The sequence below is a fragment of the Callionymus lyra genome, chromosome 8, assembly GCF_982586985.1.
Source record: "Callionymus lyra chromosome 8, fCalLyr1.hap1.1, whole genome shotgun sequence".
In the NCBI taxonomy this organism is placed as follows: Eukaryota; Metazoa; Chordata; class Actinopteri; order Syngnathiformes; family Callionymidae; genus Callionymus; species Callionymus lyra.
Window position 1 is genome coordinate 21,482,908 of NC_141825.1, and position 25,424 is coordinate 21,508,331.

Here is a 25,424-nt window from a genome sequence, read left to right on the forward strand (position 1 = left end):
ATAAATAACCAACAAATGAAATAAATAACCAACAATACTTAAATAATCAACCAATAAACAGAATATAAACAAAAAAAAAACAAAGGTAGTGCAGAGGTCGTACAAGCGGAGGTGAGATTGATGGTAGGACAGGGAGGATTTGAGCCTCCTGACAGTCTGGTGGAAGAAGCTGTCCTTTAACCTGCTGGTTCTGGCCTGAAGACTGCGGAGTCTTCTGCCTGACGACTCCAGGCTGAAGAGACTGTGGGACGGGTGAGTGGGGTCACCACTGATCCTGATGGCCTTACCGGTGATGCTGTTGTTATAGATGTCCAGGAGGGGGGGGGGCACCAATGATCCTCTCAGCTGCTCTTACAATGCGCTGCAGCTTCTTGCGGCAGGACATTGTGCAGGCACCGTACCACACTGTGATGCAGCTTGACAGGATACTCTCGATTGTGCCTCTGTAGAAGGTGAGCATCATGGGTGGTGGAGCGCTTGCTTTTCCTCCGTCTTCGGAGAAAGTACAGGCGCTGGTTGGCTTTTTTGGCCTGTGATTCAGTATTGTGGCTCCAGGACAGATCTTCAGAGATGTGCACACCCAGGAACTTGGTGCTGCTCACCCTCTCCACTGCAGCTCAGTTGATGGTTAGTGGAGGATGCTGGGTGTTCACTTACCTGAAGTCCCCAATGACCTCCTTAGTCTTCTCCACGTTCAGGTGGAGATTGTTGTCTTTGCACCACGTGGTCAGCCTGTTGACCTCACTCCTGTAGATCGTCTCATCGCTGTTTTTGATGAGACCCACCACAGTTGTGTCGTCCGCAAACTCGATGGAGAGGTTGGAGCTGGATGATGGAGTGCAGTCATGGGTCAGCAGAGTGAAGAGGAGAGGGCTCAGCACACATCCTTGGGGGGGGGGGGCTGTGTTCAGTGTGATGGTGCTGGAGGTGTTACTGCCGACCCTCTCCCCGTCAGGAAGTCCAACAGCAAGTTGCACAGGGAGGTGTTGAGTCCCAACTGGTCCAGTTTTTGGATGAGCTGCTGGGGGATGATGGTGTTGAATGCTGAGCCGAAGTCTATGAACAGAATTCTGACGTACGAGTCTTTGGTCTCCAGGTGGGTGAGGACTGAGTGGAGGGTAGCGGAGCTGGCATCATCATATGAGCGCTTAGACACATATGCAAACTGGAAGGGGTCCGGGGTGGGAGGGAGCTCAGACTTTATGTGTTGCAGGACAAGCTGCTCGAAGCACTTCATGAGGATGGGAGTGAGTGTAGCTGGAGGGCGACGACTTCTTAGGGACCGGGATGATGGTGGTGGCTTTGAGGCATGTGGGGAAAACAGCTTGTCTCGGTGAGGAGTTGAAGATAACAGTGACCAGGAATGTTATCAGGACCCTGGGCTTTCTGTGGGTTTGTGCGTCTGAGGCATCGCCTCACACTCTCTGGGGATAGAGTGAGCTCCTCGTCCTCAGAAGGTGGCGTTGTCTTCTGTGCCTGGCTGCTGTTGTTTGCCTCAAAGCGAGCAAATAAGTTTTTCAGCTGGTTCAGCAGAGGGTGGAGCTAAAAAAATATATTTGATAAACAAAAGTTATAATATAGGAATACAAATATCTATATATATATAATTAATTTTAATGTCACCCCCCTAATGTTTGGTATTATGTGCATGTGTATATTGAGCTCAAAATGAAGACAAACACAAACGAATAAGTATACTTGCAAGATTTTAATGGAAATTAAGAATAATATTGAGCTAAAAGCGTTTATTGTAAAACAAGCACAAGTATTTTTATTTCAAAAATAAATTGTCTTTTGTCCAGACAAGAGTTGATAATAAAAACACAGGTGCTCAGGAAGAGGAAAGAGAACCTAAGTAGTCATATGTGAAACATGATATGTTTTCTTTATGCACATTCTGCGGTTTTGCAACCACACTTGACAATGGCTTCGTAGCTTTTCATCTTTTTGCCATCGGCGCAGGACATCATCACTTCCTTCGTGGTTGTGGACATTTCCTTACAGCAGGAGCAGGAATGCATCGGAATGTTACTTCCCGCAGAATACCTGTGAATAAATGGTACGATGATTAAAAGTCACCCTTCAGTTTAAAAAAATATATTGAGTTTGTCAGACTTACATGGATGAGGACTCTCCACATGACCCTGCACAGGATGAGATTTCCACTTGATGGACTGACTTACAGTCATCTATATACAGATATGTGGTGTTTTTCTTCATCTGGCAGACGTATTTAGGAGTACCTTCAGAAAGTATGTAGTTTAATAACACATAGTTGTATATGGTTTTTGAAAGTAGCATTTAAAATAGTAACACACATCAGAAATGTAATGTTTAGAATTTGTACATTCATATATAAAAAAGACCGGGTCGCCTGGACCACGTTTATAGCGAGCAGTGTGGGATTGTTTTTTGCTTCCTCAATCTGAGTCAATTTTATTTCCTGGATTTGAACTTACATGTTTTGCAACATCCTTTCATATCAGTCTGTTCGGTTCCCTGCAGTAAAACAGACAAAGATGTAATATTTATTAATATAAATGTATTTTTGTAAAGAAAAAGACATTCAAAAACACGAGCAAAAACAATATCAAAAGCGAAAATAGTAATGTAGTATCAGGTAAAGGTGGTTTTGCTCATGTATCAGAGGAGGTCAATATTAAAGTAGTGTTCACACTAGTAACAGAGGAGGAGAGTAACTAGATTATGAAGATGATGTCATGACTAAGGGGCCTCATAAGTAATATCATGGAGTAACAAAGAGCTTCAGGGACGTGACCATGGGCGTGGCATTTGGAAAAAGTTATTATTTTAGTTCATAAACAACAAATTACTGTCAGTGCAATACATTACTTTACTTAAGGTAAACAGGAAAATTCTTAATATCATTTTTTTATTTTTTTATTTTACCTTAAATTGGACATTTTAAGATACTACAGATACAGGTCTGTGGATTCAAATACTCAAAAATGCCGTAACACAGAACTGACTCTTTTGGTAAACAAACATTTTAGATCGGCTATTCATGGTCATGTGATCACAAGGACTAATGTAGATATAAATAAAGGCGACAACACTGTGACCTATAATAATAAATGACAACATGGCCATGTTCTGTTCTTTATATAAAGTTGACACCTGTGGGTCAGCAGACTGCAGAAGCCTGCTCTATAAAGGGGATTTTATACTCACAGGGATGCAGTTTTCAGGAACGTAGGGACATTCGATGACTTTTTCTTTAGTGACTAATTCACCATTGATCAATACACATTGAACAACAGTGCAGTTGTCTCCAGGTGGTGACCAAGACTGGGATGGCTGTAACGATAAATAATAATTTAGTTACAAATACAGGCAGCAGACTAAAGAAAGATAGTTGCTGTTAAAAGCACCTTCACAATGATCTCTTTGTCAGAACCAAGAGGTTTGAAAACACAACTGGTTTTCTTACATAATCCACAACATTTTGCTGGGTCGTTAACATACTCATAACCCTGTAATGGAATAAAAAAAACATTTCAAAAAAATTACAAATCAACAGGTAAAATGTGTACACTTATATGCTCAAACTGTCATTGTTACTTGTGAATGGAATAACAATAAAATACTGATTTAAAAAAGTGTTAAGTATTACCAGACGACATGGTGAACATGGTGGTTGCTTAGAGCATGTTTCAATGTTTAATCCGGTCTTTGGGTCTTGATTGTCGGTACAGAGGCAAGATTCACACACGGATTTAAAAAATCTAAAACCAGGCTGTAAAGAATTGAATATGTTATTTGAGAACCCTTGAAATTTTGATCACATTTTAAAAGAAATAAGAAAAGTTATTTTAACATATTAATTGAAGTACATGTTAAATGCTAACACACTTAGCAACAACATACCTTGAACTCAGTGTCATTGAAGACACAAACTCCTTTTGGAACTAAAAAAACAAAAAATTGAATCACACATAGCTTTTCTTAAACTTGACGGTTTCCAAATATTACAAACAGACGTCGTACCACAGGTGTGAGAGGGGCAGCAGCTGCCATTTTGGAAGGAAATTCGCTGCTCAAATCCAATAGGACACTGAGTTGGGATCTGTGGGCACTGATATCTGTCACATTCTGTGGGAGGAATAAAAGAAAAACAAACTTTATAACTTCCGCTGAATCATTTTATTGAACCTTCTTTTTTTTAAATATTTATATATAAAATAATTGCTTCCTGTCATGGTGGAAGTCTATTTTTTTTGTTGTGTCTTGAGTCAAATCCTTAGCATCTATGTCTTTATTATTTGTTTGATATTATTGTGGGATTGAAAGTAATCATTAAATACAAATTAAAGGCTTACGCAACAGAAAATAAGTTTTATATTTTTTAACTATTTTTTCATAAAACGTTTAATCCACTTAACTATGATCATAGCAAGCAAGTATTCATTATAAAAATATATGAATAAAATGTTTCTTTTTGCCAACTTCACCTATTAAATGCCATTTCTTCGACCATATATACAGTATATATATCGATATAATCAAAGTGGATTTGTTGTGTGTGGACGGTTGCAGTCAGAGATAAGCAAACGTTTTGTTAAAAAAACATATGTTCTTCAGGATTTACATTTATTCTATAATATAAACTAAATTTAATAACAGTCAATCAGGACCAGAACATGTTGCCACAACAACAGTTTTCTTTCCCTCGGATCAAAAAAGACTCTTGAACAGTAAATCATCGTAACAAACACTTTTCATTCTTAAGTTGCACTGTGTAAATAGTAAAACTGTATTAACTGTCGCACATTAGTACCTTAACAAATTCCTAATTGCTGAAACCTTCCACCAATAATGGTAATAAAAATAATTCTGATTCTGAAGATGGAGTTCTCATTTTTGTGTTTCCCCTCAGTTCATTTGACATACTCTGAACATTTAAGATAACATCTGGCTTATTTAAATTTAAGGTGAACGTGGTTTTGACAGTACCTTGTTATTTTTGAGGTCATAGTCAGCAGGTGAAATGCATTTCAAATTTAAAACGTGTAACCCACAATTGAATTCTTTTAACTCACCACAGATCAGAGTCGGGCAGCAGTTTACTATTCGGGTCACCGGCACCTCACCCTCGACGTTACAGGTAACAGGTTCCGGGGTTGAACATGTGAGGTTGTAACACTCAACACCCATGGATTCCTCGTCACAGACACATTGCTGACAACCACTTTCCCATTTGTCTCCAGGCTGTTCAATGGATGGAATAGAAGTCAATTATCTGTTGGTGCCAACAACCTACACCACAGATCTGCTCTGATTTACAAAATATCTTCTTGGCCTTACCACAAGAATGACTACAAAAGACACTAAAATACACAACAAACAAAAGATGGCCTAAAAAATAACTAAAATGTATTTAATAAAAACAATTACATATTAAACAGATTAAATGGGATGTTTTAAAGTTTAATTTATTTAACTAGATAAATAACTAGTCGATTTGAGTTGTTTAAATCATATTCACTCACAGGCTCTAAAATGTATCAAATTATTGATCCACTACTGTGCTAGTTTGTAAAAACAAAAATAAAACTGACTTGTTTTGGTTGTCCATCAGGCCCGGTGCAACCTGCAAAGAAACCATGGTCAGAAACAATAAATCATTTTGAACAAAGGAAGAATGTACGCACAGGCGCTGACGCAGGTGTCAGATTTTGAGGCGAACAAGGTCATTCCTTCAGGGCAGACACAAGCTTCCTTGTAGGTTTTGTCTCCATTCAGGTTCATGATCTGTTTATTGTGCTTTTCATTATATCTTTATTAAAGAAAAAGCAGCTCAATGGTAAATACAACAAATGTTGATGAATAAAACTGACTTCAGTAAAGATAGAACTCACCTTTCATTACAAGTTGGCACAATGTCTTGACTGACACAAGGGTCGTAGACTTTATTACCTGCACAGGTTTGTTCTATAAAAAGAGATGAAAGATTTAAGAGAGTTAAGGTTTGAAGACGGTTTGCTAGTTAGATAGTCTCCTACCACATGTTCCATTTGTAGCTTTCCTCCAGTCTATACAGATGGAAGCTTCTCCACATTGCTCAGCATACATTTCCAAACTGGAGCAGCCGATTGTTATGTTGGGCATGGAGCAAGTGTCAAATTGACAGGCCTTGTGGAGGTTTTCTGGCCTGATCTTACTGTGACACTTCTCGAAAACCCTAACAATGAAACGACAAAGTTGAATTGCTTCCTTCCATGACAGCGAAAGTTTACTCTTTGAACTTACTTGCTCAAAATAATTTTGCACAACTCTGACTCCTTGGTGCACGGATTTGGGGGCTTATCTGGGGGTTGGCTTTCACAATTCGTCTTGTTCGTTCGCCAGTAATGAGCCATTTCAAAGCAAGTAGAATTAACCTTCCCGTTTGGTAATCTGCAGTCGTTGCTTTTGTCGTTGTCGCAGTTTGCTGGGGGGTAAAAACACTGGCCGTTGGTAACACTAGTCCTCTGTCATATAATCGGACAACGTTTGTCTCACCACACTGTCCCTCCGTGTTGTTGTGGAAAAGAGAAGGTGGCAGTTCAACGCTGAAAGCGAGGCTACCGAGAGAAACCACTGCTTGGATTGCAGGTATCCTGAGAATCAGTTTGACAGACGAGCTTTCGACGCTGAAGTTGTCATTGGAGTAGGTGGGGATGACCCGTTCCCCGTTAACAAAAGCCTAACAAAGAGTCAACGGTTAAACTAGTTCCCTTTATCTGAAATCAATCATCTGAAATGTAAACATGACTTTAAAGCACAGCAGACCAGCATGTGGCCCTTTGACTGTATCCACATGGACCCCCATGAGAAAAAAAAATCATGTAGCGATTTTTAACAAATTATTTGATTTTAATGATTCATTCCTTTTATTTTGTGTCTGTAATCCTTCAAATAAATTAAAAGAAAGTTAAAATAAAAACATTTGTTTGGTTCTTTAAGGATTTAAGGAAGTTCGATCTCAAGATTTCTCTCCATGGCCCCCCATACTCTGCTGCCCTGCTCTATGGTTTTCTCTTTTCTCTCATTGTATCCCCCCCTACTCTTTTCTCACAGCAAAAGGCTGTTAACAGCGAGTCCGGTTCTGTTCGGGGTTTCTGCCTTCTAAAAGGACTTTATTCCTCAACACTGTCACGCAGTGTTTCACTCATTGTTGATCCACTGGGATATGGGTTTTTCTATTCTCTAATATAGTCTTACTGTAATTGTAAAGTATCTTTAGATACCTTTGTTATGATAACCCTTTTAATACAATTGAATTGAAGCCGTTCACAACAGTCTCAACCTTCTAAAACTAAGGCCTTTAAGTTGAAATGACTGCAACAACTGGAAGTGTGTTTACCTTGAGGATACTTTTTGGCTCCAAATCCTGGCTTAAAATGATTTCATAGTTGTTGTAGTTCACCGTCAATGCCTTAAAACATGTCACTTTTCCGGAGGCGTCGCAGTTCTCATTTTTCACAGTGATGCTGAAGTTATGTCGAGGGATGATCTCTTTCACCAGGACGTACGTGCAGTTCTTCTGATAGCTGTAATATTGGCCATCAAATGTGATGTAGTGAGGATCTCCAAAACCACTGCAAATGCCTATGATTTTACAGGGAACACGTTCATAATTTCGCCATTAACTATGATTATAACACGAGTTGTAAAATACTTACATTTACACTCATAATGAAAGCAGCAACCGCTTTCGTCAAAGACCTTTACTGGCGGATATCCGTTATCACATGTTGGTGTGGTTACTTTCCCACATGGAAAGTGCTTTACTGTGACGTCTCCTTTTTCACATATTTCAGTGATACATTTGCTTGGTTTCCATGTCTCTCCATTCTAAAAAAAATGAACAATTTAACTGAACCTATTTTTAAATAAAGTCATTTCAATTGCCTTGATTTCAAAAAAGTTGAACAGCAAAGATGTTTGATGTTCTTGAGAAATAATTTGAAGTTACCTTTCTCGGTGGGTCGAGATAGGAACAATCTTCTGGAGGGCTCATTTGTGGTGTTGTAGAAATTGAAATGGTTGTTGTAGTAAATGCTTGAGTTGTAGTTGCTGCAGTGGACGTGGTCGTGGATTGACAAGGTTGAACGTGCTTCTCAACACCACATGTCACATTGCAGTAAGCAATGAAACACCACCCTTCTTCGTCTGTTTTGTTGTACATATAACTTCCTGAATAAAATAAGAAAAATAGTCAAATTAAATTTCTGACTGTATGGGTTAATCAAAGGATACATCATGAAAAATACTTTTAATAAATAATGAAAATGAAGAGCAACAACTTACCAGCTGGAAATATTTGATCTATGTACACACAGGAGCACTCAGTAGTACTGCCAGGTGTAGTGGAATGCTGAGTTGAAGGCTCTTCAGAAGTTGTTGGGTTAAAAGTTGTGCTCTGCTCCGTGGCTGGAGTTGTTGGTTTTAGTGTAGATTTTGTTGTCACTGTGGCTTCCATTGTGGTAGTGGCCTCCTCTGTGACTGTTGTGGGTTCAAGTGTTGTAGACACATTTGGTTTTGATGTAGATGTGGACTTGTATGTTGCTGTAGTTGTTGGGGATGATGTTGCTAAACAATCATCAATGCAACATTTGACACGGATTTCATAATCGTAACACTTAGGTTGGGGTCCTTGTTGGTTATTGTGACAAATAAGGCCGACTGTCACATTGCATGTTACTTTCTGATCAGTTTTACTGAAATCAATTTCGCTGTCATCCACCCTACATTGTATGTCTACAGGATTTCTGCAAACACTTGGATGAGTAGCAGCTATTTTCTCCAAGTTTTCATAGTCTCCACTAGAACCAGGCACAGTATCCGCATAGTAGTCATTGATCCACCTTGACCATTTACAAGACCTTTTGCACTGCGTGGTTGTAAAAGATGTGGACGTTGGCCTAATAGTTGTTGAAGCTTCTGGTGTTGTCTCTGTCTGGGTTGTTGTTGCTGCAGTTGGTGTTGAAAATGTGGTGACTTCCTCAGTTGTTGATACAGACGGTCTGGTTGTTGTGGAAACGGGGCGTTCTGTTGTTTTGGTTGTTTCCTGTGATTTCTCTGTTGTTACTGTTGTTGGTTTCTCTGTACTTTCTGTTGTTGTAGTGGCCTCCTCTGTGACTGTTGTGGGTTCAAGTGTTGTAGACACATTTGGGTTTGATGTAGATGTGGACTTGTATGTTGCTGTAGTTGTTGGGGATGATGTTGCTAAACAATCATCAATGCAACATTTGACACGGATTTCATAATCGTAACACTTAGGTTGGGGTCCTTGTTGGTTATTGTGACAAATAAGGCCGACTGTCACATTGCATGTTACTTTCTGATCAGTTTTACTGAAATCAATTTCGCTGTCAGCCACCCTACATTGTATGTCTACAGGATTTCTGCAAACACTTGGATGAGTAGCAGCTATTTTCTCCAAGTTTTCATAGTCTCCACTAGAACCAGGCACAGTATCCGCATAGTAGTCATTGATCCACCTTGACCATTTACAAGACCTTTTGCACTGCGTGGTTGTAAAAGATGTGGACGTTGGCATAATAGTTGTTGAAGCTTCTGGTGTTGTCTCTGTCTGGGTTGTTGTTGCTGCAGTTGGTGTTGAAAATGTGGTGACTTCCTCAGTTGTTGATACAGACGGTCTGGTTGTTGTGGAAACGGGGCGTTCTGTTGTTTTGGTTGTTTCCTGTGATTTCTCTGTTGTTACTGTTGTTGGTTTCTCTGTACTTTCTGTTGTTGTAGTGGCCTCCTCTGTGACTGTTGTGGATTCAAGTGTTGTTGAGGCCTTTGTGCTAACAGTATATGTTTTTTCTGTGGTTGAGGGGGCTTCAGTGGTTGTTGTTGCTGCAGTTGGTGTTGAAAATGTGGTGACTTCCTCAGTTGTTGATACAGACGGTCTGGTTGTTGTGGAAACGGGGCGTTCTGTTGTTTTGGTTGTTTCCTGTGATTTCTCTGTTGTTACTGTTGTTGGTTTCTCTGTACTTTCTGTTGTTGTAGTGGCCTCCTCTGTGACTGTTGTGGATTCAAGTGTTGTTGAGGCCTTTGTGCTAACAGTACTGGGTTGATTATTGTGTGATGGGTTTTTAGTGGTTGTTGCTGCAGTTGGTGTTGAAAATGTCTTGACTTCATGAGTTGTTGATACAGACGGTCTGGTTGTTGTGGAAACGGGGCGTTCTGTTGTTTTGGTTGTTTCCTGTGATTTCTCTGTTGTTACTGTTGTTGGTTTCTCTGTACTTTCTGTTGTTGTAGTGGCCTCCTCTGTGACTGTTGTGGATTCAAGTGTTGTTGAGGCCTTTGTGCTAACAGTATATGTTTTTTCTGTGGTTGTGGGGGCTTCAGTGGTTGTTGTTGCTGCAGTTGGTGTTGAAAATGTGGTGACTTCCTCAGTTGTTGATACAGACGGTCTGGTTGTTGTGGAAACGGGGCTTTCTGTTGTTTTGGTTGTTTCCTGTGATTTCTCTGTTGTTACTGTTGTTGGTTTCTCTGTACTTTCTGTTGTTGTAGTGGCCTCCTCTGTGACTGTTGTGGATTCAAGTGTTGTTGAGGCCTTTGTGCTAACAGTATATGTTTTTTCTGTGGTTGTGGGGGCTTCAGTGGTCGTTGTTGCTGCAGTTGGTGTTGAAAATGTGGTGACTTCCTCAGTTGTTGATACAGACGGTCTGGTTGTTGTGGAAACGGGGCGTTCTGTTGTTTTGGTTGTTTCCTGTGATTTCTCTGTTGTTACTGTTGTTGGTTTCTCTGTACTTTCTGTTGTTGTAGTAGCCTCCTCTGTGACTGTTGTGGATTCAAGTGTTGTTGAGGCCTTTGTGCTAACAGTATATGTTTTTTCTGTGGTTGTGGGGGCTTCAGTGGTCGTTGTTGCTGCAGTTGGTGTTGAAAATGTGGTGACTTCCTCAGTTGTTGATACAGACGGTCTGGTTGTTGTGGAAACGGGGCGTTCTGTTGTTTTGGTTGTTTCCTGTGATTTCTCTGTTGTTACTGTTGTTGGTTTCTCTGTACTTTCTGTTGTTGTAGTAGCCTCCTCTGTGACTGTTGTGGATTCAAGTGTTGTTGAGGCCTTTGTGCTAACAGTATATGTTTTTTCTGTGGTTGTGGGGGCTTCAGTGGTTGTTGTTGCTGCAGTTGGTGTTGAAAATGTGGTGACTTCCTCAGTTGTTGATACAGACGGTCTGGTTGTTGTGGAAACGGGGCTTTCTGTTGTTTTGGTTGTTTCCTGTGATTTCTCTGTTGTTACTGTTGTTGGTTTCTCTGTACTTTCTGTTGTTGTAGTAGCCTCCTCTGTGACTGTTGTGGATTCAAGTGTTGTTGAGGCCTTTGTGCTAACAGTATATGTTTTTTCTGTGGTTGAGGGGGCTTCAGTGGTTGTTGTTGCTGCAGTTGGTGTTGAAAATGTGGTGACTTCCTCAGTTGTTGATACAGACGGTCTGGTTGTTGTGGAAACGGGGCGTTCTGTTGTTTTGGTTGTTTCCTGTGATTTCTCTGTTGTTACTGTTGTTGGTTTCTCTGTACTTTCTGTTGTTGTAGTGGCCTCCTCTGTGACTGTTGTGGATTCAAGTGTTGTAGACACATTTGGTTTTGATGTAGATGTGGACTTGTATGTTGCTGTAGTTGTTGGGGATGATATTGCTAAACAATCATCAATGCAACATTTGACACGGATTTCATAATTGTAACACTTAGGTGGGGGTCCTTGTTGGTTATTGTGACAAATAAGGCCGACTGTCACATTGCATGTTACTTTCTGATCAGTTTTACTGAAATCAATTTCGCTGTCAGCCACCCTACATTGTATGTCTACAGGGTTTCTGCAAACACTTGGATGAGTAGCAGCTATTTTCTCCAAGTTTTCATAGTCTCCACCAGAACCAGGCACAGTATCCGCATAGTAGTCATTGATCCACCTTGACCATTTACAAGACCTTTTGCACTGCGTGGTTGTAAAAGATGTGGACGTTGGCATAATAGTTGTTGAAGCTTCTGGTGTTGTCTCTGTCTGGGTTGTTGTTGCTGCAGTTGGTGTTGAAAATGTGGTGACTTCCTCAGTTGTTGATACAGACGGTCTGGTTGTTGTGGAAACGGGGCGTTCTGTTGTTTTGGTTGTTACCTGTGATTTCTCTGTTGTTACTGTTGTTGGTTTCTCTGTACTTTCTGTTGTTGTAGTGGCCTCCTCTGTGACTGTTGTGGATTCAAGTGTTGTAGACACATTTGGTTTTGATGTAGATGTGGACTTGTATGTTGCTGTAGTTGTTGGGGATGATGTTGCTAAACAATCATCAATGCAACATTTGACACGGATTTCATAATTGTAACACTTAGGTGGGGGTCCTTGTTGGTTATTGTGACAAATAAGGCCGACTGTCACATTGCATGTTACTTTCTGATCAGTTTTACTGAAATCAATTTCGCTGTCAGCCACCCTACATTGTATGTCTACAGGATTTCTGCAAACACTTGGATGAGTAGCAGCTATTTTTTCCAAGTTTTCATAGTCTCCACCAGAACCAGGCACAGTATCCGCATAGTAGTCATTGATCCACCTTGACCATTTACAAGACCTTTTGCACCGCGTGGTTGTAAAAGATGTGGACGTTGGCATAATAGTTGTTGAAGCTTCTGGTGTTGTCTCTGTCTGGGTTGTGGTCGAAGTTGTATATATACCTAAAACACCCACATAGAATGTACCGAATCACAGAAAGAACAAATTAATTGTTTTATATAAACTTGATACATTTAAACACATATTTCTGAGTCTCACCTGTTGTGGTGAATGAAAATGTTGTTGTAGTTGGCTGCTCTGTGGTGGTTGTAACACAGTCTTCAATGGTTCTTTCAATGAGACCATTCTCTTTACAAACAGCACTAATACATGTTCCATTCCCATCATGGGTGTTGTAGATTGTTTCATTATATTTGTATATCTCTCCCTTGTATTTACACGAACATTCTGTTTGAGTAACGGATATAAAGCATTAACTCAGGCGTTTTATTAAAACAATTCCTTCTGTATTCATCTCACCTTGGACTTTATGTTTGCAAATCACCTTTGTTGAGGAGCATGAACTAAACAGAAGGTGAAGATAAATATCAAAGTCAAGCAAAACAATATCGCAAAACAATTGTTATGAATGAGCAATGTACCATTTGAAGCAGTTTTGTTGCTTTGGAATTTCTTCACCCTCCTTGTAATGATTTCCCTCATCATCATAGCAGCCACACTCCTCCATGGACACACACTTCATGGAGGCTTCTTCCAAATAAGGCTGCTCAGGTGGGCATGTCGGATAGCAGCCTTTTGAACAGTAACAGGAAGAATTATACCAGATTTATAGAAAGGTTGACAGTGACATGCTATTACACTTTGGCGAGATTTGGGAAGGAATTGATATTCACTTGTATGTCTTCTAGCAGAACTTCCGACATGACTTTAAAACACAGTATACAATTAAATAAGTATAACAAGTGTCCTTCTATGTGACTATAGTGGCATAATGTATTGTTATTATTCAAAAACAAAAATACTACTACAAATACACTACCAAATAACTAAAATCACTATCACAAAAAATCAGATCAAAATCAGACCAAATCAAATTCAAAACCCCTCCACAAATCCTTTGTATACTCCACAATCTCCAAAGTACTACTCCACCAGGCTCAGTAGTACATTCCACAAAGCTCTGTACTATAACCAAAAGACTCCGTAATATTACTCTGTGAGGCTCCATAGTATACTACACAATGCTCCATAGTATAATATGCAAGGCTCTGTAGTACTACTCTGCATGGCTCTGTACTAATACTCTGCGTTGCGCCATAGTATAGTACTAACAAAGGCTATCTGTGCCTCTTTAGTAGTATACCCAGCAAAGCTCTGCAGTATAAAATGCAAGGCTCTTTAGTATACCAGGCAAGACTTCGTAGTATAATATGCAAGTGTCCTTAGTACCACTCTGCAAGGTCATGTAGTATACCGTGCAATCCCCACAGTATTAATCCCCCAGGCCCATTAGTATATTCAGCAAAGCTCTGTATTATACTTTATAATACAATTATACGACGGGGTATACTGTAATATGCAAGGCTCCATAGTATTACTCCGCTACTGATTATGGATTAATACTTTGAATCCGCACCCACCTTAAAGCAACGTATTATCTAGTGGACTTATAGTCTAAAAAATACATTATGCTAAATATACTCCTCATCAGAGGCATGTGCTGTTAATAGGACATATTTAATTAATAAGACATGCATTTTTACAGTTATTCAGTCCAACACACCTTCAAGCGATGGGACTGGATTGTAGCAGACTCCTGAAGGATTCCTACATGTCTTCATACATGGTTTCCCACACGGCTCATAGTGCCATTCACACTCGCCCTCAGGGTTATAATAATCACAGAAGATCGCTAAAAAAAAAGGAAATCCAAACAAAACAGTGTTTCTAAGTATGCATGAAATGACATTTACAGTGTTCTCAGTGTCACTTACGGCACATCGTAGGAGTCCTCCACCTCACACAGGCTCCGGCCTCAGTACAAGCTGCTGCATATGCAGCCACAACCGAGCAGAAACCTCCGGTCTCTCCCGTGTTACAGTCACTCATGTCTTTCACGCAGGCATCATAATAGCTGTCCGAAGACACCTAGTAACAGACAACATGGTAAATAATGTACCACAGTGTCGTTTCGTTTTTTTCATACCTTTGAGTGGCAGGCAGCAAAGACCTCACTCTGAACAATGCTACAGTGTTTCTGTGCCCATGCCCGTTTATGGGAGTAGACTGTGACGGGATGCTTTGGTGCGATGGAATCCGGGCACTTGGGTGATACTTTCCAACTGTTGACCAGCTCATAGGGATCCGCCACAATTTCCTTGCTTCTAGTGTTGAAGTCGTTTTTAATGTTTCCATCGAAATTTCCACAAGGACCGCAAACTTTTCCCTGTAACACAATTAAAAGATATTTACATATCTTAGACTATTGCACTTGAAGTTTGCAAGTTTGTTAGAAAAACATGTTTAAAAAGGGTTTTGGCAAAAGCCACTCTATATTTTTTTTAATTTCCTCCTACTGTGAGACCCAGATAAAATGTGTGTGTGTCTAACAGTAAAAAATGAAACATGTCTATTTAAAGCATGAACAAGCTGCCGACATCTACCTGCTGTTCATGAAAGACAACATATTCATGCAATGTTTTTAAGTTTGAAACACATAAACAGAGTAACAAGAGTAAGCTTATTCAGAAGTTCAAATCAAAACAGCATTTACGTTTTGCCGTTTCAGACAATTAATTTGGAATTTACTGAGAAAATAAAGGCAAACGTTGTCTATTATTTTTTGTATCATATGAACTTGTCATATCTATCACATATATAATAAAAGATATTCCAAGAAAAAAATAGTACCATGCCATTCCATTTGACAACTGTAAGTACAATTAAGATAACTTGAGAGAAAATAAATTATTCATTTGTTTGTTAATATGTATTTGAACAATTTATAAATATGTTTCACCCCCACTAGTAGACTTACCATCCTTTTTTGAAAATACAAATATCACATTGTTTCTATAGCATGAACAACATAGTTTTTCTCACCTTAAATGAAGCTCTTAGCTTGATCATGAGAATTGAGTTCTGATCCCAGATGAGAACTAAACCGTTTTGTGCTTCAATAACCAAATACATCCCAACAGTCTGGACATGATAAGGGATCTCATTCCCTTTGATTTTCTTGACAACCTTCACATGATCTTCTGTGAGAACAATTTCTTTGTTCTAAAATTAAAAAAGACACATTAGGGACAGTCATAATGATACATCTTTAAATGCCAGCACATACCCCTAAATGGAGCCAGACTTTATTGATTGGGAAGCTCTGTGTCACAACCTTAAAGGTTCCTTGGTTGTCTCCCCGACAGAAATCCTGCAAGATATTAAATTGAGACCAACAAGAATGCACACAGCCATTCATCACTCCATACCTGAGAGAGAATGTAGGAACAACTGCCTTTAAAATGGAATTTCTTATCATCGAAAGTGAGGTGATGTCCGTCCCCGTACACTGTACATTTTCCGTCACAATCATGATCGGTACATTTCCATTCTTTTCCTTTGCAAACACTTGGATTGAGATTAAAAAAATCGAATGAGATGAATTGTGAAGATACCACACATCCTTCATGAGACTCTACATTAAATAAAATACGCACCAAGTGTTGCAGTCCACTGTGATCTTCTGTCCTCGATCATAAAACTTCTCATCGTAGGTGCAGGGACATTGCTCTTCTTCAATACAGCGTTCCTTGTTGTCAGCCAGCAGACCACCAGGGCATACACAGCCCGATACACAATGTGAGCTCTCCTGTTCAATACAATACATTTACAAACAAAAAAGACAGCCGTTTGCTTCAAAATCATGTGAATCCTACACATTCTGTGTCCACACTCTGGCATGTTTTCTGACATTCCGATCCTTTTGTGTCTAATTTTGCACCGGAGCAGTTGAAGAAAACCATGGGATGTGTGCAGGCTGGTGGTGAAGAAGACAGATGACAAGTGAGCTGGTGTTATTTATACGTTGAAGAAGTTTGTACCAACTTGTAGGTTTGGGTAGTCCACTGCACACGAGTTTCCCTTCATGACAGGAGCTGAAAGATAAAGAAGGGTTTAACCGTTTGGTTTAAAGTTGCTGATATTTCAGATTTGTTTTGATCCAGCAACAGATCCCCTTCTTATCTGCAGGGTAACCCATTGATTTATATCCAAAAACTAAATGCATGGTTGGTTAGACTCTTGTACCAACAAGTTGTTGGGTCTCTAAGTAAGACTCTCAACCCCCCCTAGATTATTCTGTGAGTGTGTGTGAATGGGAATTATTGTGTAGATCTTAGAGAGCTGGCTATGATAGAATGCACTATATAAGTTAGAGTTCTATGTCCAGGACACACAAACTTAGGAAGCCCAAAATGCAAAAAGAAACTGTCTCTGTTTAATTGTTGACATCCATAATAAACGTTCCTTATCTTATTGTAAACACTAGCGCATTCATAGGTCTCGATATCAACATTAATCTACTTTGATTTGAACCGAGAATCAGACAGGCCACATAAAATGAGATTTGACACACGTGGTTTAGGATGGCCAATGGCCACAATAATATTGTTTTTCTTAACTCTCAGTACCACATTATTTTAGGTTCTAAACTATACAAAACCGTTTTGTGGTAAAAAATAAAGTATATGCTAATTTTGTTGTAGGGAGTTATGTCAAAGCAGTATCAGTCGCAGTACTCATCCTTATTTGTGACTGAGGTTTTTTTCTTCACGTAGAAGAAAAACAAAACAATCTTGAGGGAAGTTCATTGCACACGTTTTTTAGTTATTAAGTAAGTACAATCTGTTGAAGTTGTTTGAAAGTAAGTCTTTCTTAAATCAAATATTAATAGTATTCTGTCCTCTAAGTCGACGAGTGCGCTTTACTGGTGTCATGATAATTCAATCGATAGACATAAAAGTTTCTTCAATCCTCACCAGAGTTTTCCGTTTACTTGTTTGGACTTCCCAGGGTTCACTACAATGTCGTGCGCATAGCATGGACACTGCGAGGCGGGAACACAGTGACTCTTCTCGTTGAGGTAAGTTCCTTCTTCACATCCACAGCCATCGACGGGCGTGAACTCCACCTGACATGTTGTGTCTGATTGGCTGAGAGAGAGACAAGTGCGAGCGCAGCTCGTCATATGGTAGCCATACACAAGATTTCTGGGGCAATCAGTTGTGAATGTTTCTGTTTAAGAATAAATAAAAAAAACACTTAATTATATTAAACATCCACTATTTAATCCAGTAACTTACGGCACATGTTTTCCCTCCATCCGTGAAGAAAGATTCCTTCAGCAGCACAGTCGTGGACATACGAGGCAACAGCCGCACACATACAGAAGTAACTGTCTGCACAGGTGCAGGCGTCATAAATGCATGTCTGGAGAGAAAAAAAGAGAGAAATTAACTATTTGTTTAAAATGAAATCACATATACAAAGATGTGTTTCAACTCACTGCTTCATATTCCTCCGGGTCAATTTCAGAATGACACTTTGCAAAAATCCCATGTTGATCCGACAGAGACGAACATAAATCTTGAGCATTTTTCTCTGAAGGAAATAAAACACAAATATCCTTCAAACATTTGGATACAAATACAGCGGGAAATTGAGCATTGTTAGTTTTTATTTGATAAAAGCTCTGAATTTGCAAGTTGATTTACACCCCATCCTTATTCCTGCAACGGGACCTAAGTGGAAATCAAAAGTAATCATGCAGAATCATGTTATATTAGAGAATAGATCCCTTGCTCTTATTTTTTGTAAAACGGTATGTTGAAGTGGCTCATGTTCATCTTTATTTAGTGATCACATCTGTCTGAATAAATACAGCCCTGGCTCCAGTGGACCAGGATAAGACAGAATCAAGGTCAACTAACTAAAATTGAATTTGAAAATATAAAACATCTATGGAAATATAAAACAGCTAAACCCAAAACTCCTTTTTTAATTATTTTCAGAAATAAGTAGTGTTTATTGCTAATTATTGCTGGTCCACGCAAAAGTTTTTTCTGGAACTTATTAATTTAATTTTGAACATAGCCTCCCTTCATTTTTATTGTTATTGCCTTACTTTATTGTCTTGATTATTTTTCTACATGTGATTTTATTGTATTATGCAGTTTTGATTTCCTGTAACCCTGTTGTGCTGACCCGGAGGCCCGAAAACAAATGTGTTTGAAGTATCCCTTGTGTTGTGCCCCACATACCACAAACACATTCGTTTTCAGAGAAAACACAAGGGTTAATACTTGTTATGAGACCTTGACCATTTTGATAGTGCTCTTTTAAATAAAATGTATTATTATTATTGTAATTATTTTTGATGATTGTTATTATTATTAATATTCTGTTGCACTAACATGTTCCAAATTCGTTTTTCATATAAATTATTTGATTGAATGAAATTATTTCTTTGGGGGACATCATGTATACAGTGTAAAAACACAAAAAAGTCAAGGGTAGGAGCAAAAACACCCACACACACCTGATAAGGTCAATATTGACCATCAGAACCAACATTAATTCATTAAAAGAAAGACCCACCTTTGGCCATGGTCCAAGAACAGGGATTATCAAGTTTTCCATTAACATCTGAACAGCTACTCTTGACTTTCCATGTGTTAACAAACGCAGGAGCCATTTTCTCCTTCAGTCCACTTGCACTTTTAAAGTCGTCAGCTTCAACATCGTTGAAATCTCCACAAAGTCCTACACAGACACACGATAGTTCACATCACATTTCTTCATCACTTTTTGCAGAGCAGAAAAACCAACCTCGGAGATTCCCTTTGTAAGAGGTGCTGGCTTTGATGTAGACCTGCATGATGGGAGTCAACTGGAGCTCCAGAATCACGCCGTATGTGGTCTCAACAATAATGTAGAAAGTTGACGGTTGGAATATTTGAACATGGTCTGTCGGGCACAGATGAGTCAAATGTTGGAGTCAAAACCCTGAAAAATATCCACTCACCCATTTTCAGAGGAAGAAAATCGGGGCGATCATTTACAAGGACTCGCCCAGTGGAGTCCACCGTAATTCTTTGCTTTAAGGGGTTAAAAACAGTTATTTAAACCATTAGAATACATTTTAAGGTTATGTACTGCTGAAAATATTTACCCTGGTGTGTAGCAAATTTAGAGTTACTGCAGTCAAACAAGAGGATACTGATGATCCTTCACATTGGACCAAGTCCCCATGAACACTGAAGGCACCATCTTTGTCCTGCAGGTAAGAGAGAAACAACATAATCTTAATTAAGATATTTGATTAAAAAACATACTTGTCACATCAGATCTTTTGGTGGCGCGTCTGTATAATAAACAAAATCATTTTGAAACATAGCAACACTGTACTGTCTGCATGAATCAGGATTTGTTTCCTGAAATATTCACATGACAAAATGTCATTTGTTCAAATGTATCTCCTGTCGTTGTTTTACTCAACACTGTTTGTCCCACTTCATTTTTTGTTCCTGGAGTCAATTCAGGTCCACTGAGCCTGTTGCTGAGCCTTAGTCACTTTAGCACCCCTGAGCAACAGGTGACAGATTGTAACCTTGGTTATGTGGTACGTCTGAATTCTTCTGTTGTTTCTTTTTTTAAATTACAGTTCATAGTGTTTCGCTGTTTTCTTTTCAGTTGTCCTGAGTTTGTTTTCTGAGTTTGTGGTGCATTTTCAGTTTTTGACTGCGATATGGACACTTTCGATCTTGGACACTTCTTCAGTGAACTAGTATTTAAAATTCTAAAAAGTCTATACACACCATATATGTTTGTTCAAGTTGAAAACTGAAAAATCTGATTTTTTTTTCTCTGGGTCAAGGTGACTGACCTCCCTGGCTTCCAGAAATACATATGCCGTGGTGGAGATCGTACACCATGATCCAGAGACAACACAAGGGATACCGCAAACACATTTGTTATCGGGCCTTATCGTAACACACTTGTTACTATAAAATAAACGTACATTGTAGGTTTGTATAAGTTACTTGAACTAAACCTTTTTTCATTCAATGATATTTATTATCAAAGGTACTTACTTACTTACTTAAACAAAAATACACATTTTAATATTATTATGATTATCATCATTCCCTTATTCCCTGATTTGCTCACCTTTGACAGGACAAAAGAACAATCTCCGTGGAAAGTGTACGTCTTGTCATCAAAGGTGGAAATGTGTGATCCTCCTCTCACAGAACAGACTGCAGGACAGTTTTTGTCGCTGCACTTCCACTCCCCACCAGAACAGGTGCTAGCAAAAAGTATCAGTTTAGGCTTGATCTAAGTACAGTTGAGTGGAGAGACTGGGTTACCATGTCTGACATTTCTTTGTGTATGAATCGCCTGGATTTTTGGGCAGACCGTTGTGTAAGCAGGAACACCTGCTGACCGGTATGCAACCCTTTTCTGTGATGTCATCGAGGACAGTTCCTGGAGAATCGTAAAACCGCTCAAATAAATATCAGGAAAAAAATGGTCTGATCACACATAATGCATTACATATTAAATAATATTTACCTTGAGGGCAGAAGCATCCGTCAATACAGTGTTTAGCACATAAATCGCTGGCGTGTGGGTTGCTGCAGGTTTCCTTGCAGGGACTCCCACAATCCTTATACTCCATGTTAAAAGGGCATTCTTTTCCTTTTAAGAAAAACATTAAAAATCTGAGTATTTTCCGTCTCTGACATATTCATATATACATGCTTGTTTTTTATGTTTCTTAGTAGACCATGTGTATTGAAATTTCTCATCTTTTATCTTAATCTGATGTTCAGAAAAACTATTGTGTTCCTACTGCACTGTGAAGGAAGTGACGTCTGCGGCTTTGCTCCGGTGAGAGCACACTGGCGGGAAAGCTCTTTCATGGTGGGGCAGAGGCATGAGGCGGAGCCGTTGCAAAGACAGAGGTCGTTCACACAGGCTTCGATGAAGGTGTCGATGAGCTCCACACAGCCGGAGAAGGACAAGAGATTCATGCAAGTCTCTCTCTGTGAACAGAAATGAGTTTTACTGGAAAGAACATGGTCATTATTTTCCTGCAGGTAATCATTTTTTTTTAAAAATATTTCTACTTCTGACATGGCTGCTACACTGAAAATGAAGTATGTTCTGGAAGTCACTTCTTATTTCAGGGGTGTGTATTGGTAAGAATTTTATCACAATACAATATATTTTGGAATATATACTGATACGGTAGGAACAAGGATATATATTTAGTATTTGTAGTTTTACTGTGTGTTTATTTGCTTCTCATTTATGTTTAAAATGGTGTTGATAAGTTTCCTTAGTTACACTGTCTTCAATGTTGCACATCAGTAAGATCGGAAATTCTTCACAGGTTTTTCCGTCTACTTTGAAGATCTCCCGGTTATTTGGCATCATCTGAGTATCTTTCACAGAAAGGGAAAAAAAAAAGTGTGAAATGTGGTTGTATGCATGTTTGAAGTTATTGTTTCAATACTTACCTTCATGTAAATTCTTGGAGTCACTACAGAGGCCACATACTTGATTCTTGAATTTAGCTTCAGTAATTTCCACCTGAAAGAAGTTTGGATGAAAACTCTTTAACTGACTTAAATGAAGGACCTAGACCAGCACTGCTAAAGAGGGATTATGCTGATTGATGCTTAGGTAATATAAAAACAAAGAAATAAATCTAATATCAGGCTTTAATAAAAATCTACTCCCAAGTTGAAGTTTTGTGCTCACAGCTGCAACATATTTATTCTTTATTATCATCATATTCCATGGTGTCCACAGTCATGACTCACATGACATTAAAAATTGAGCCAATCTAACAACTTTTTTTTTACTTTTTTAAAGTAATTTCTCTCTTTTAATTTAATTCATTCAAAAATGTATTTAGCATTTTGTTTAACAAAACTGATCCAATTATTGTTTTCTTTTAGATTTATTGCAAAGTAAAACATGAGGTTTCTTCTATAATATTCTTTTTTGTTTAATTTACGTTTTTGGTGCATACTTCTATTTTTTATTAAATCCACTTTCATCTAAAGACTTTTCATCAGCAATTATTACTTTATATCTGAAATGTTTTAAATATTTTATTATTATTAGCAATTTCCTTATCATATATTCCGTTTATATTGAAGTGAGAGTTTTTGCCTTTTTTAAATAAACTAATTATTATGTTTTAGTTATTTAGAAAATCTAGTACTTTGATCGGCTTTAATGACACTTTAACTTTAACTAACTTTTTTTTAAATCAAATCAGAAACTTATATTGCCTGTGATGTAAACAGAGATATTTGTGGTAAAATTATGAAGTTATAAAAATGAAATTAAAATTGATTGATGTTTTTAATAAATTAAAATACAATAACAGACATTGCCATAAAGTTGCATATAAAAAAAATTAAGCTAATTAAGTTAAAATTAAGCAAAATAAAATACATTTAATACAATAATATACTGTATATTTATGTATTGGACACAGTTATTTCTTTCTTTAAAAAAAAAGGAATATATATGGAGAGTCGATAAGAAAACACATACCCACAAATTATCCTTTTCATTCCACACGATGTTCAAACCCACTTTTGCCTCAATGGTGATATAGTCGTCATCTCGAGCGATCAAGATACCAAAACCGCTGAACGGTAAGTTGACACTGGAGTTGTGAAGATACAATATTGTTTACCTTCTTGGTGGAAACTGATAAATTCTTTCACTCACAGATTATTGTCCACTTTGATATCAGACTGGTCCAGCTGCACCTCCACTCCATCCAGGATCATGAAGACCTCGCTTATAAAGACAGCGCCCTCTATCTCCTGCCGTTTGAATTCAACATGGAATTTCTCATAGTTGCTGCTGCAGTGTGTGGCGAGGACGTATTTGCAATTGGATTCAAGTTGAAAGTAATGTCCATAAAATGTCTGGAAGTGGTAGTTTCCCCAAGTGCTGCAGAACAGATCACTGTGATCGTAGCTCACATCTAATAAAATAATAAAGAATAAATATTGAACCAGTGCTGTAAAAAATGTACATTATTAGAAATGCTAGTGAAGAAGTTACCTTCAACTACAGACACTGGAAATGTTGCTGGAAGCATGCCTGAACAGAAAATAACAGATTAATTAATTAACTTGGCTCAGATTGACATAATAAAGAAGATTAACGGATTTTTATGGAAATAAATCAGTACCATTGGAATATTGAATCGTTGAAATTAAAAAATGTTAAATACTTTTTTATGTTTGTTTTTTTAACCATACCTTCTTTTTAATAACTATATTAAATCATTTCTACATTTATTTTATTAAATAGTTTTAATTACAAATAATGTGTATATTGAAAGGTTAGATTTATTTTTTATATAAAAGGGTATTAAAACATTCAAATATTTTCAAAATTAATACATTTCTGTTTTCACAAAGAGTTTGATATTCTTATCCCAATAATTGAATTTTTTATTTTTTTTTATTTCAATGTTTTTTTATTATAGCCTTTTCAATTCAATATAAAAATGATGGTATAATACTATTTTATTCAAATATTTCAAATATTAAATGACAGAATTTTTAATGAAAAAATATTTTAAAAATCAATTAAATGCTTAGAGAAAACATTTCAGGATAAACATTTCAACATTTGTATTGTTACCATTCAATATTTTATTCAATACACTACAAATTTGGGTTGAGTTCAATAAACTATGTCACATTTCATTTCGAGTTTCAATCGACCTCGCTGATCCATTTCTGCTTTGGACTTAACTGAGATGAAAGTACACAAAGTACAAGTTTTCCACCCTAACAAACTCATATCCCTGATCTATTATTATTTTCTGCTGCTAACAAAAAACAATATTTTATTTAAAAACATTTTCAGACTCCCACAGATATTTAGTTAGATTGCTTTTCACCGCTATGTTTATTTTAAGCTTGAACTTTTAATATATTCTTTAAAAATTCATGAAGGCAAAAACAAGGAAGCCTGATCCAATCCATTCTCTAGTCTTCCATCACTGTCTGGTTTTGCGCAGCAACCTTTAAATCATTGACATGTGAAAAAACAAACCATTTTGAAGTGTTGAGGCACAGATGACTGAAAGATGCACAGAGAAAGTTGATAAAACCAGAGATAGAAATGGTTATTAGCCAACCACTTTACCACCTGAGCTATTCTGTCCTTATTATCGACGAACAGACAGAAAGAAAGACAGATACATTGATAGAGAAACTCACCCATGGATGCGGCACTGGTGCCCAAACAGAGGTAGAGCCACGGAATGGTCCAGTCCAGCGGCATCTTTGGCTCTTGTTCTTTCCCGAAGGTCAAGCTTGTGCTAACTGACAGCTCCCCGACAATCTCCTAATATAGGTGACATGGTGTTTGCTGTTTAGGTGGAGCAGTTTTTCCTAATCCGCCACACAGGAAGTCCGACACCCCTGAGATCAAGTGATCAATCAATCACCCCAAGTTCCAGGTTCCTTCGACACAGAACAAAATGGATATAGGTTTAATTTGTGTATATGTTTTGAACGCGCATGTGAAAACTTAAGAACTTTAATCCAATTTTTCATTCAAAAAGCTTATAGTGGTCTTTGTAGACAGTTTATAGGCAGGTGTTAGTTTTATTTAGTGAAGCGTATCTCTCTGAATCCTGGGTTGTTCCATGACCACTAAGCAAACCGATAGACGAGAATTCTTTGGAAACAAAATCAGTGAAGCATGTGAGCGGAGAACAAACATTTGTAGATGGCTCAAAAACCCATCACCTGTTAACCAATCTGGACATGCAAGATTAACTTAAAGTTTCTAC

General features: G+C 38.2%; 1 protein-coding gene across 1 annotated transcript; it reads right to left on the reverse strand.

The window, feature by feature from the left end:
• Positions 1 to 1,693: 1,693 nt before the first annotated feature.
• On the reverse strand, positions 1,694 to 24,961 carry LOC148073998 (uncharacterized). Its single transcript, XM_087797007.1, has 48 exons — positions 24,847 to 24,961; positions 23,675 to 23,713; positions 23,333 to 23,594; positions 23,153 to 23,267; positions 22,102 to 22,174; positions 21,929 to 22,026; positions 21,432 to 21,624; positions 21,152 to 21,277; positions 20,947 to 21,064; positions 20,747 to 20,885; positions 19,749 to 19,853; positions 19,602 to 19,674; positions 19,406 to 19,543; positions 19,175 to 19,339; positions 18,084 to 18,178; positions 17,881 to 18,007; positions 17,557 to 17,812; positions 16,625 to 16,674; positions 16,456 to 16,556; positions 16,237 to 16,388; positions 16,009 to 16,147; positions 15,867 to 15,950; positions 15,623 to 15,802; positions 14,727 to 14,966; positions 14,515 to 14,668; positions 14,304 to 14,432; positions 13,162 to 13,312; positions 13,040 to 13,083; positions 12,779 to 12,967; positions 8,314 to 12,681; positions 7,979 to 8,199; positions 7,686 to 7,857; positions 7,367 to 7,611; positions 6,523 to 6,706; positions 6,271 to 6,451; positions 6,024 to 6,202; positions 5,880 to 5,952; positions 5,673 to 5,797; positions 5,580 to 5,611; positions 5,061 to 5,229; positions 4,009 to 4,113; positions 3,889 to 3,929; positions 3,635 to 3,757; positions 3,393 to 3,494; positions 3,193 to 3,318; positions 2,460 to 2,499; positions 2,120 to 2,243; positions 1,694 to 2,046 (listed from the first exon to the last, which is right to left on the reverse strand). Exons 1-48 carry the CDS (start codon positions 24,908 to 24,910, stop codon positions 1,887 to 1,889), a joined length of 10,569 nt encoding a protein of 3,522 aa, XP_087653133.1. The 5' UTR covers positions 24,911 to 24,961; the 3' UTR covers positions 1,694 to 1,886.
• Positions 24,962 to 25,424: the final 463 nt, after the last annotated feature.